This window comes from Nipponia nippon, unplaced genomic scaffold (assembly GCF_047370975.1).
Source record: "Nipponia nippon isolate SJK-2023a ecotype South Korea unplaced genomic scaffold, ASM4737097v1 scaffold_1, whole genome shotgun sequence".
Classification (NCBI taxonomy): domain Eukaryota; kingdom Metazoa; phylum Chordata; class Aves; order Pelecaniformes; family Threskiornithidae; genus Nipponia; species Nipponia nippon.
Genome location: NW_028262290.1, coordinates 151,201,348 through 151,213,753, shown reverse-complemented (window position 1 = coordinate 151,213,753; position 12,406 = coordinate 151,201,348). Strand labels below are relative to the sequence as shown.

The 12,406-nt window shown below is 36.7% G+C and overlaps 1 protein-coding gene across 13 annotated transcripts in view; it reads left to right on the top strand.

The window, feature by feature from the left end:
- ARHGAP12 (Rho GTPase activating protein 12) overlaps positions 1–12,406 on the top strand; it is an 81,027-nt gene that overhangs the window by 50,120 nt on the left and 18,501 nt on the right. For 11 of the 13 annotated variants that reach the window (XM_087778125.1, XM_087778105.1, XM_087778087.1 and 8 more), the window contains 4 exons: positions 1,953–2,078; positions 5,715–5,789; positions 8,575–8,636; positions 10,247–10,328. In XM_087778125.1, the coding sequence (XP_087634251.1) occupies positions 1,953–2,078; positions 5,715–5,789; positions 8,575–8,636; positions 10,247–10,328 (345 nt within the window). The remainder of the gene's footprint in view (positions 1–1,952; positions 2,079–5,714; positions 5,790–8,574; positions 8,637–10,246; positions 10,329–12,406) is intronic. The other 2 variants (XM_087778116.1, XM_087778096.1) reach the window with 1 other exon arrangement.

Here is a 12,406-nt window from a genome sequence, read left to right as displayed (position 1 = left end):
ACTGAAGTGTGTGTATATATTTCTGAAATAAGTGGTTCTGTTTCATAGCAAGAAATGTATTTGAATTGCTCACTTAAATGCTTTAGAACTGCTGCAAGGAACACGGTTTGTGGCAACCTTCTGTGATTTAGACGTAGTTTCATTTAAAATTGTTTAGATTTTAGTTGTAATACAGGCAATTTTGTTGCATATTGCTTGGCTTGCTGACACAGGTTGAGTTGTAGGAGCATCTGCTGAGTGGATACTTCCAAAACAAGTAAGCTGGTATTAGATGCCTTGCAGCATGAATGATGATTCAGCTTTGATTTAACAAGGGAACAAACTGAGGGTTGTTTAAATCTCACCATTGTAAGGAAGTGGTTGTCATGTGAGTGTAAATGTGCCAAACCCAATACAAAGTCAGTGCAATCTCAGAAGTTAATCTCTACAGTGACAACCAATTCATTTCTGTCTGTGCATGAACTACCAAATTTTATTCTCAATACTGCAAGATCCATTTACTTGGGAGTATTTTACTACTGTTGTGCATACTCAAATAATTTAATGAAACACTGAAGCTATCATTTACCTTTTAAGCATCTATTGACTTATTGGAGCATGAACTCTATTCATAGTAAAATACAAAGCTAACACAAGCATAGTGTCTGCCATGGCAGTAATAATGCTGATTCTTTATTTGAGCAATAAATGTAACTGTGTTATGCAATTTAGCTTAAATTTAGCATTTACGTTATTTAGGGTGAACCTTGCCGTGCTTTGTTGGTATGTGTAGGTATAGGTTATTCTGTCTTTGAAGACCTGCGGCTTTGAGCTTCTAGTAGGAATCAGTAGCAAATCTGTACAATTCAGTGGGCTTGCAAAGATTATTGCTTTAGCCTTGTTAAATAAAGAGTGCACTTTCCTCTGTTACTTCTTACCTAGTGGATTCTAGTCCTTTATGTGACTCTGCAAATGCTGCCTTACGTTTCTTACTATGTGCAGATTTTACTCTTCTGATGCTGAATAGAAAGAATGAGATTTTTAATGACTTAACCCAAACAAACAAAAAAACCCATGCATTGATGTTGTCTTCTCTTGTTTGTCTTTTCAGTATTAAACTTTGTTTGAAATATTTTTATAATTCTTTATAATGCTACCTCAGTGTTGGTGGTAATGATTTACAATGGCAATGCCACTAATAAGTATGCTGCAATGCTGAGATCTAATTAAATGCTGGGTCCTTCTCATGGCCTTCACGTTTTCTCAGCCTGCGCATCTTTGGATGCTCTTGAGTTATTAGAAAACCTGTGTTATGAGAAATCCATTCTCTCCTTGGCTATTACAGCTCTGCTGAGTCTTAAAATTATTTCCTGCTAAATATTTATTTTCTGTGCTTATGTACATTCCACACCAGCAAATCCTTTTATAAGTAATTTGATGTGATTATTCTGAAAAAGCAAGTCCTTATCCCCATGTCTCGTCTGCTAGGCATCCCAAACCTTTGGGTCAAAGAGAATTGTATCCAAGCAATCATAACTTGCAATCTGAATGCCTTACTGCAGGATAACAGGGTTTTCCTTTCTTACACAAGAGCTGGACAGGTGGTATAGTACTGTCAGGACAATATGAAGAGTGAATGTTTAAATCTTGTATATATTATAACTCCTTGGTGGTTCTCAATATGCTGGTTGGTTGCAAAACCAGCAGTAATCTGTCGCACAGGAAATCAAGCATCGATTTGCCAAGGGAAAGCGTTGTCCTGACAGGCCAGTCTTAGTTACTGCCTCAGAGAGGACTGCGGCAAGAAGGGCAGTCCTGAAGACTAAATGCAAAACAGAAGCAGGGCTATTTTCACGCCCTTGGGTGACATCAGGAATCTGAAAGTTTGCACTGTTAAGGTGTATGAATGGTATGTCCAGGTCTTCTTTGCATGAATTATATTCTACTTATAGTTTGATTTTTCTCTTCTTTAGTATAATGCTTCACCACAGCAGCAGAGAGATATAATAAAGAGTAGGAGTCTGGACAGGAGGCTACAAGAACCAATAGTTTTAACAAAATGGAGGCACAGCACAATTGTGTTGGACACCAACGATAAGGTAGGAGCAAGTTAAACAGCATGCTGGAATACCATTTCTGATATGTGAAATATTTAATCTAACAGAAATGAGTATGCATGAAGTTCTGAAATCTCATTTTTCTTCTGTTCTGTTGTATCATTGTGTATAACATTCAGCGAAACCAAGGGCTGTTTCATAACTTTACTACTGTTACTTTGTGAGTAGTGGCTCTTTTCTTGTTATCTTTCAAGTATTTTAATAGTATTAGTTCAGGGTTTGGCCTATACAGCCTTTTTACTTATAATTGGGAATTTCCCAATTCTGTTTAGGCTATGGAGTATAATTAGGGTTTGAACTCAAGAATTATGGATGTGGGTGAGGTTCTCCTGTAATGTATAGTGATATTTCAAACCTGAATGTTTTAATTGTAGGAGACACCCAGTAAGAATACACTTGAAAGATTGCAGATGAATAATTGAAATATTTGTAGAATTGAAATAAAAGTTGCACTTGCTAAAGTAAAAATTATGCTTTAAGGACAGAAGTAATGCTTTAAAGATAGAAGTAGTAGTATTATGTAGTGGATTTATCCCTTTAATGACTGTTCCGTTGATCTCTACTGTAATATCTCGAGTAAAGAGGAAAAGTTTTGTGTGGTTACAGCAGGGTGGTAATGTTGTTATTGGAGGACAGAGGACAGTACTGAAGGTGCTGAAACGTTTGGTGTTGATCCCCTCCAGGGCTGAGTTGGGAGTTTAGTCTGAGAAGAGCTGTGGGTCAGTAACAATGAGCTGTTTTCTGCCCGTTCTTAGGGCATGTTCTTGATAGTCTGCTTTCAGCTGTACAGTAACAGATGCTGTTCAGGCCAAAAAGGAGACAGAGCCTCTTCCTTGCACTCCCTCTGCCTGTCTCTTTCTTTGGTTTGATTTTTGTTCCAGCTGTTTCTGCTTGTGCTGGGACGTTCTGCCTGTGGGTGAGGAGAGCTGATGTGAGCTGGGCAGAGAGGAACTGAAATGGCTGTTGTAGGGTGGTGACCAGCTGGTTTCTGTCACTTCGCAGCAGTCCACCCCAAGATTCACAAAAACTGAAAGACTTTGTAATGCTGAAATCTTAGCACAGGCTACTCAGAATGAGATACCAGAAACAGTGTTGTAAGCTCCTTTTTCTGAAGATACAGGGGAAAACGAAATGAATGTAGATTTGGGAGCACAGGGAAAAGCCTATAAGTGGGCCTGGGTAATCGCAGATGTCAAAGACAAACTTCAATGGAGAAAACACAGTAGCTGTGAAAATGGATCTGCTGCCCAGACTGTTACTTGCCTGACCTGTTGTTTCTGGTACGTTTTAATGGCTTTCCTTGTTGAAATGGAGTATAGGAGAGTGGGTCGTCATGAGTTGTCTTAGTTCCTCAGAACAGGATTTGTTGGATTTGATCTTAAGCTTTTAAGCTGTCAGTTACAATATATCATACCATGGTGCTGAGGAGGCAGTGGACCTTGCTTGGCTGGAGACTTTGCACCCGTACGCATTAGTTTAGCACGAGCGATTCTGAGGTCCCTCTTCTGCTCCTTTCCCCTCCCGACTCCTCCTTACGCATCCTTCGGTACCAAGTGTGTTGTGGCACTGCGCGAGAGGCAGCCTAGACCGAGTACTGATAAATCAAAGCTGAGTGGACACTTCCAGCCACAGGTATGAACAATTCCGTTGGAGATAGCTTTAAGTTTTGACCTCACTTTTAAAAGAAGACTTATTTTTTGGCATAAGATTTACTTCTGTTTTGGAACGAGCTTTATGTAGTACTGCACTGAATGAAGAAGCTCTTGTAAAACATTGAATAAGGGGAGCTGTTTACTTTTCTTCAAGATGCAGTGTTCAGATACCAAGACCTTAAACCTAGTGAAGCAAACATGCAAATGTACATATGTCTAGTGTAATAACAGAAAGAAACTGTATATATGAGCCACATTTGTAAAGTCTAAGTCAGTAGCTTAAAGGTTTAGGTTTTTTTTAACAGCTTCAAAACATGCAGGCAGCATGCATTTGTTGATGTTGAGGAGACTGTATAGTTAATATAAAGCACAATGTTAATGCTTTGAGAGAATTAAAAATGTGTAGTGGAGCAATAAACCAGCGTTTTGTGGAAAGACAAATTTTGTTTAGTGCATTGATGCACCTGTTTTATTACCACTGGCAGAACACTGTTACATATACTGCTTTAAATTAGTATGTGAAAAGGGAATAGTTCATGATCGCAAATACTAGATGTCTTGTTCCAGAGCTGATTAGTGTATGAAAGCTATCTGAAATTCAGAATGAAATAGAAAGAAAAATAACTGATATTTAGCTGGATAGGCACATCAACCCCAAGTTGGCTTTTTAGCTGACTCGTAGGTAAGCTATTTTCTTTTTATTTTCCTTATTTGTTTTTCTTGGAAAAACCAACACAACTCAATTGTATGGAAATAGGCCAGTCAAAAAGTGCTGGAAATGTGTCAGTGGAAGTATGGGTTGCCATGGCTGGTGAGAACTTGATGATACCAAATGTACTTGTTAACTGTTTATTGACCATGGCATGTATCTGTATATAGCCATCAACTAAAACATTTGGTAAGCAGAGGAAAAAATACCTTCCTGGGAGGGACAATGTTGATTTCCTGAATTTAAACATTTTTTTTTTTCCTCCCCCTAGGACATCTGAAAACATGAAACATGTAGGCTGTTCTTAGGAATGCTAATGTTCTCTGTTATTACGCTACTAAAAGAAGTAGCAGACCACTTCTGTAGGTTGATTTACAAGTGGATTTTAAAGCACGAGTGTGCAGAGCGTTATGTAATGCTGGAAAAGCAAATGGAATTTGGGAGAGCTGTCAAGGGAATTAAAAGGGGGGGGGGGGGAAGTGTGTTAACAGTAACAGAGAACAAGTGATGTTTTTCTTCTGTTGGAAATTCTTCACCAGATTTTCAAGCGGTGTATTTGTGCAAAGCAATCATTACTTCAGAGGAAACGTGTGTCCCTTTTTTGTTCCAGATGGGCAATTTTTCTAGTTTTCACAGATTTAGTACTTTCTTCTTCTGATCCATGGTTAACGTCTAGTTTAAAACAAAAAACTGAATCTCTAGAAATTTTCAGTGCTTGATTATAAGGAAATTAATGATCTTGACTCACAAAAATTGATAGAGCTGATATATGCTTTTCTACATGTATAACAGTTTATCGTACTAATCTTACCTTTACTATCGTACTAATCTTATATTTACTAACCACACAGAGACATAATCTGTTCTTTAAAATCTTGTTATTTATTACATGGTGCCCTGTAATAAGTTAGTATTATAAATGTGCTTCATAATTTGACAGCAATGTCATACAAAAAATCTGCCCCTTAAATAAGGATGAAAGTTTTGCTTTAAGCTGATACAGTATGTATTAATATTTTTTTTAAAATGGATATGTCCTAATTAACTGAGTTTGAGTGTTTTCTGTAAATCTTGTAAGAACACTGCTTAGTAAGCAGGTTTATAATATAACTATCTGAGAATATCAGAATGCTTAAAAAAAGTACATTTTTTTTGTAATGAGTGTGTATAAATGGAGAGAAAATGTCTTTAGGGTTAAAAAAATCAAAAGAACTGTAAGAAAGATAATAACTTATGTTGCCTATTTGAATTTTACAGGAATCATCAACTGCTTCTAAGGCCAGTTTTCCTGAAAATGAGTCCTCTCCTTCTTCACCAAAGCATCAAGCCACAGTCAGTATGCAAAGTGTTTAAATAGATAAGTAGATGTTGTAGCAACTGGGCTATTCATGATTAGAGAATTGAGGGTAAGCCTGCTTGTTATTGAGAAAAATAATGGGATAAAACTATTTGAAGGCTTTACATTTTAAAAGGAATACATTGCATCCAACTGTGCTTTCAGAAAAAATATAAATGTCTTTGGTTTAAATACAGCTTGAGGATAGGAGATTAAGTTAAAAATGCACTGTGGAGTAAAGTTATGTCAAATTACATAGCACTCAGTTTACTTCTTCCAACAGTTGTGTCTTCTGCCCTAGCAACTTGGAAGGTAAAAGCAGAAACAAACTCCCCCTCTCCACAGAATCTCTCACTGTCAGTAGTCAGTAATAGTTGGTAGTATTTGATATCTTTATTTTTTTTTATTTTACTTGTGTTTCAGTTTCCTTGAAAACAAGTAGAGGACCTGGCATAAATAAACTATGTCTTTTTGATTTAGTAGAATAACTACTAGGAGGAAAACTTCAGCTTGTTAAACTTGTTATGAACGTTTAACAGATTTTTTTTTTTTTTCTTAATTTTTTATTTTGAATGTCGTCATTGCTTTTTAAACAGTGGGAAATAATTAAAAAAATGACTTTTTTTGGAACTGTACTACAATAGCATTGAAATATGTGCCTTGATCAATTTTAGCAGGACTTCAGTAGGTAGCTCAGGGCATTAAAGGCACAACTTCTCCTGTTTCATTCTTAGTCTGCACGCAGCGGAATAGTTCTCTGGCTTATTCATGCTAATCCATTCTTACAACTCTTCAAACAGTTTTCCACAATAAAATAAACATTGTTCATTAAGCAAGCATAGTTGATAGCCTTACGCACAAGCAATTATTGCTGCGTGCATTCTAATTTCTTTAAATATGGCTCAGACCTTGAATTATTGAAATTGTATTTTGTAGAAGAACTTACTACTGCTTTAGATAATAGAAAAAAATAATCTATTTTCTTTAGCTGTCCCCTGGGATTTAAAAACTGCAAAGAAAGCTGGTGAATGTTTGTGTATTTTGATCCTTAACTTGCTTTCCTCTTCCTTTTCCCCGATGACATTAATTTTCCCATTAGTACCCCCTAGCGTTGCTGCTAAGTAGGGCATTATGATACTTTTTCTGAATAATTCTTTGGAGCATTCCCACCGATTCCACCATGAGTAATTTATTAAAACCATAATTTATTTGAGCAAGTGGGTGTGTGTTGCTCAGTCACTGTGAAAGATGGTGACAGGCGGTTCCACTTACTAAAGCCAAAGGTTTGTTAGAAGGCTGCAATGCACAGGACTGTTAGTGGTGGTCTGCATGGATCTCAAATAGTGATCTAAAGAATGGGCTGATAAGGGTGGGGGGAGGGAAACGACTCCTTTCTTCTACTGAAAATAGCAGGTTTGGAAAAGAACGTATACATCACTGGCTTGGGAAAGCATTCTGGCCCAATAGACATACTAGATGAAGAGCAGCGGTTACCATTGGACTAAAACAACATCTGAATCACCAGCTAAACACTATTCTCGTTGAAAACATGTCTCTCTTGTATTTTATGTCCTGTGCTTGACATATGTAGGCAAAACTTTTAAGGTTCATGAAAAACAGAACTATGTCTTTGGTAAGAGTGTTGTCACAGTATTCCAGCAAAAAATTTATCGTCGATACTGTATTCTGCAGTTATGGTCCACTTAAATTTGAGATTTAGAGGAGAATGCTGGAGAGAATATATCTTCTATTTTCGTTGGATCTAGAACTGAGGGCATTTTTGTTATGATAAAACTAATTTGGATCCTTTCCCTAGTTGATTGTTTCAACTAATAGCTTAGTTCTTAAATTAGGTACTGTTACAAGCTGTTACTGAAAAGGAATTGATTAAAAAAATAATTTAACATTCCTCTAGCACTATTCACTGGTAGGGCAAGGCTGGGGTGACAGGAGAAAATGATAGAATTTGTTACCTCATCTTGAGAATCAAAAATGGTATAAATTGCTGGTTTTCCTTTTTATCCTAGAATATTTTTCATTCCTCTATATTTTATTATTTTTGCACAGAAACTAGAAATATTAATTCCAATACCTGAAACTTGCAAATACCCTTCTTGTTCAACGGTGTTCTTTTTCCACCATTCACTGACTGATCTCCAAATTTGTACAGAGGCTAACAATATAAATGATTTTCATCAGCAAGACATAACTAAGTAGTTTTAAATTCTAATATTTTGCTTGGGGATAGGAAGAAATGGGACATCAAAGAAATGTTTCACTCATCTATTTTTGAAATGAATACGTTGATATTTTTATGCATTTCAACCATGTTTTATTTTAAATATGCAATTATGCATATTTATGCAAAATAACTTGGAAGAATTTTGTCAGAGAACTTAGGCTGTTTGTTTGTCAGCCATCTCCTTTTTAAGTAAAGGACACAAACATGAATGTGCTATTACACAAATCATTATAAATTTACATTTAAAATTTCCACTATGTAGTATCACAAATGATTTAGTTTGGCTTGTCCAAAGAACCTAGGCCTTGAAGGAGGAAAGCTTTTTACCCTCTGAATAGTAATGGGTACTTTACCAGAGGAATTTTGATTTTGCTGATCTCTGCATGTTTAAATATACTTATGACAGTTTCTTGAAGTTAGAACATGAGCAAAGATGGCTCTTTGCCAGAAATTGATTATTTGGGGGATTGAATTCAGTGCCATGATGGCAATAGAAGTAGACTTTTTTTATATTTGTTATGTCTCACTGTATCTTACAGGGTCAAGAGAAGTATGGGTTATTGAATGTGACAAAAATTACAGAAAATGGGAAGAAAGTTCGGTAAGTCTTGGACTTCTACATATGCATAAGGGTTTGTGTGAGGTATCTTTTATATTAGGACAGCATACTGGGTTTTGCAATTTCTTACTTTTCGTCTGGATTTGCCTTAGAGGTTTTCCTGTAGGACACAGCATTTCCTTATCCCAAAGTATGTGTTTCTCCCAGTGAGCTAGAGATAATGGACCTCAGAGAGCCAGAGGCTCGTGTATGCCAGGGCTCCACACAGGGCAGTGATTTCATGAAGGTGTACTGATGAGCGACAGCTTCTTAAAATGGGATTGATTGATTTATTTAAGAGAAAATCTATATAGCTTATAACCTGTCTTGTTCCTTGGATAGAATTGGTGTAAGAGGGGCTTTCAGACTTTCACTTTATCTCCTTTAATTTCCAAGGAGTGCACATGTCGTGCTCCCTAACTCTTCCTTCACTCTACTTGTGAAGGGTCTGAAGCAGAATGTGTCGCCCAGTGTTGGTCTCCCTGTAGGTGAACGACCTCATTTCTAACTTCCTTTCTCTGCCTCACAGGCAGGCATTTACATTATAAATCATAATGTATAATCAAATAATGCTGTCTAACTTACATTTCTGGTGTTTTGCAAAGAGTCAGTGTTAAATACTGCTTAAGTGTGGCACATCCTCAGATTTAATTTAGGTTTACTTTTTACCTTTTTAACTTTTTTTTTTAAATTTAATCTTAGGTGTAATCCTGTGTTATATCTAGTTCAGTGTTTCCCAGACTTTTGATAAATGAAGCATGCTTTTCCTGAGGATTAAATAGTCAGCACCCAGCTGATATTCCAGAGCCACCCTGCCCTAGTCCAGTGCAGCTGGGCAGCACGCCTGACCCCCAGTTTGGTTCCTAAGAGCTTGGTAGGAAAGGGTGGACAGCGGCTCATGTAAGCTGCTACTGGTACAGTATACTCCCACCATTTATGTTGCATCTGTTGGAATCATTGATCTGGATTACTGGGCTACTGTGCAGAAGGATGCGACGTGGCTATCCTGTTACTTTGAGAGCTGTTGAATAATAATTCATGTTTGGGCAATGGGAATAGATTGTCAGGGCTTGTCAAGGCTTTCATTTTTTTTTTTAACCTCAAGAGGATGGATGCTCAGGCATAAAAGCAAATAGTCAGACAGCTGGAACAACTCATTTGTTCTTTTTCTGCATTTTTAAGATGTGTAGCAAGTATTTTATTGCCAATGTAAATGAGCTTATTGCATAAACATGGCACAGTTGCATCCCAGTTAGATGTGATCAATCGGTTTCAGAATTATGCAGTACTTTGGCATAATCTACTAAGTACACAGTAGGCTGAGCGTTCCAGATAAGCCCCTTTGAAATTATAATTTTATGGTGTTTCTCCTGGTGAACTGCTTCCACTACTAATTAGCTGTGTTTGATTTAGACTTTGATGGTCAGGCTGGGACTGTTAACATATGTTCCCTTCTACAAATATGATAGCAATTAAGACTTACTGATGGCACTAATGACCGTATATATGGTTAAGTATATTAACATGCAGGTCAGCTGGGCAACAATGATTGATGGTTTAAATATCTACTTTCAAAGTCAATTTATCTTATGTTTGTTTACAAATATTTACAGAAAGAATTGGATGTCATCGTGGGCAGTGTTACAAGGTTCATCACTCCTTTTCACTAAAACCCAAGGAAGTGGAACTGGCTGGGTAAGCTCAGGAACAGCCCCCACCCTCATTTAAGTGTTAATCATGTAAAGCAAAATGAATTAAAGCCCTCTTATTTGTAGGGCTTAAATACTGATATACATGCATAATTTAGAAAAAATCAGTGTGCGTAAGTTAGCAAGACATTAGTTTAATGTAACAATTATAATGTAGAATGAGAAGAAAACCAGTTGTACTTTCTTATATTTCAGAAACATTTTTATATTTGGTAAGTAAGAAACTGAGAGAGGGGTGTTCAGGTGCCCTGTAAGCTTGAAGTTTTTGCTCCAGGCCAAATGTTTTTGTGTTCCTTACTAATGTGTTTGTCTAAACTGTTTGTTCTACTGTCTTGGATATTTTTTTCATAAACTCCAGGTAATTTTGAATGTGGTACATGTAATAAAGAAAATAGTCTGACTCTTAGCTTGTTGCGTTGGACTATTTGAATAATGTAGCATTGTTGCCTTATCATTTAGTCTTCGCCTTGCTGGATTCCATATTTTGTTTTATATCTGCATAGTGCATGACAAGTATTTGTATCTATTTTGATGTCTGATGAAGACCTAAAGGGAAACATGACACTGAAGATGATGATTATTCAGTTTTTATATCATCTCTAGTTTAATAGCACTATAAATAAGTTGGCTATGTTTATTCAGCTGCATTGCTACATTAATAGGTATAGAAATGGTTCTTTATCTATGGCTTACTTACCTACTTTTGGAGGTCTAATGTTAAACTGTGTGGATCTCCTGTAATAACTGAAGAGGTCAGATTCAGTATTTGTTATTCCAGTGTATTATCATGCAAATTCCAGCAAAATTGCATCTTACGGATATATGCTATCTTGCTGTGTTTTGCTGATCTTTCTACTTGGCTCACTTTCTCCTGCTGAGCTTCTTTTTGGGTAGTGAATTGGTATTGACAATTCTTCTCTGAAGCTTTGAGTTCATTTCAGAGCTGTAAACATATTTTTGGCCCTTCTGCTGCTGTAGAAGGGGTGGTTGGAAAAAAATGGGTGAGGACAGATAAATAACAACATTGGGGTAGAAGAGAATGGAAAGAGTCAAGTTGGGCAAGATGGTCAAGCGGAAGGAAAAGAAAAGGGAAGGAAAAAGAATAAAGATTGAAGGCATGACATAAGGTAAACTATGCTGTCTGGTAGGAAGTGGACTGGGTGACCTAAGGTCTGCTCACACCGTATATGCGGAGGGGAAGAGAGTGTGGTGCACATCAGAGACAAAGCACAGAAAAAGGAATAGGAACTTACATATATCTGAAAGTTACTGACTTTCCCACCTGTAAACATTGCGACACTAGGTAAATATAATTACCATTATTCATCAGTGAGAAAAATACTGCCAATGAGAAAATGAACAGAACTTGTGGATTTTTTTTTTAATGTAACTTTTATAACAAAGTATGTTGAAGAAATATTGAAGAACCTTAAAAGGTAAGCTTTGAAGAAGGAAGTACTGAGATTTGGAAGGTTTTAAAACTCGTTCCCTTACCTTCCTTCATGCCCTTCAGCCGTTGTCTGTTGTTTAGTCAAGTTCAATTTCATCACCCTACTTCATAAAATGGAAGATTCCTAACCATTCTGAGGTGAGCTTTGATATTTAGTCTCAGTGCACAAAGAATACCATTATTTTTGCAGCACGCTAATACTGAAACTGATAACTTTTGCGATTTACTTTTATAGCTAAGGATCCAAAAAGTAGTTTAATTTTATAGGTATAGATATGCATGTTTGGAAAGTAAAACATTTCGCCTGAGTAACTAATCAAGTTCCAAAAACTTGATTACAGCTACTAATACTCTTAATCCAAATGTAGCTGTAGATCAAAAACCCCATTATTTTAACTACACGTTGATATCTTAAAACACACAGTGCTAAACTAAGATACTGTTTATGAATGTATGATACTGTTATGAATGAATGTATGCCCAGATGAATTATCCGTAAAAGATAGGCATGCAATTCTGCTTATTTCTTAGGGATACTAGTATAAGTTGTATTACATCTTTCAAATACAGTCATTTGGGGGGGGGGGGGGCGGGGGAGGCATAAATGCCTTTGA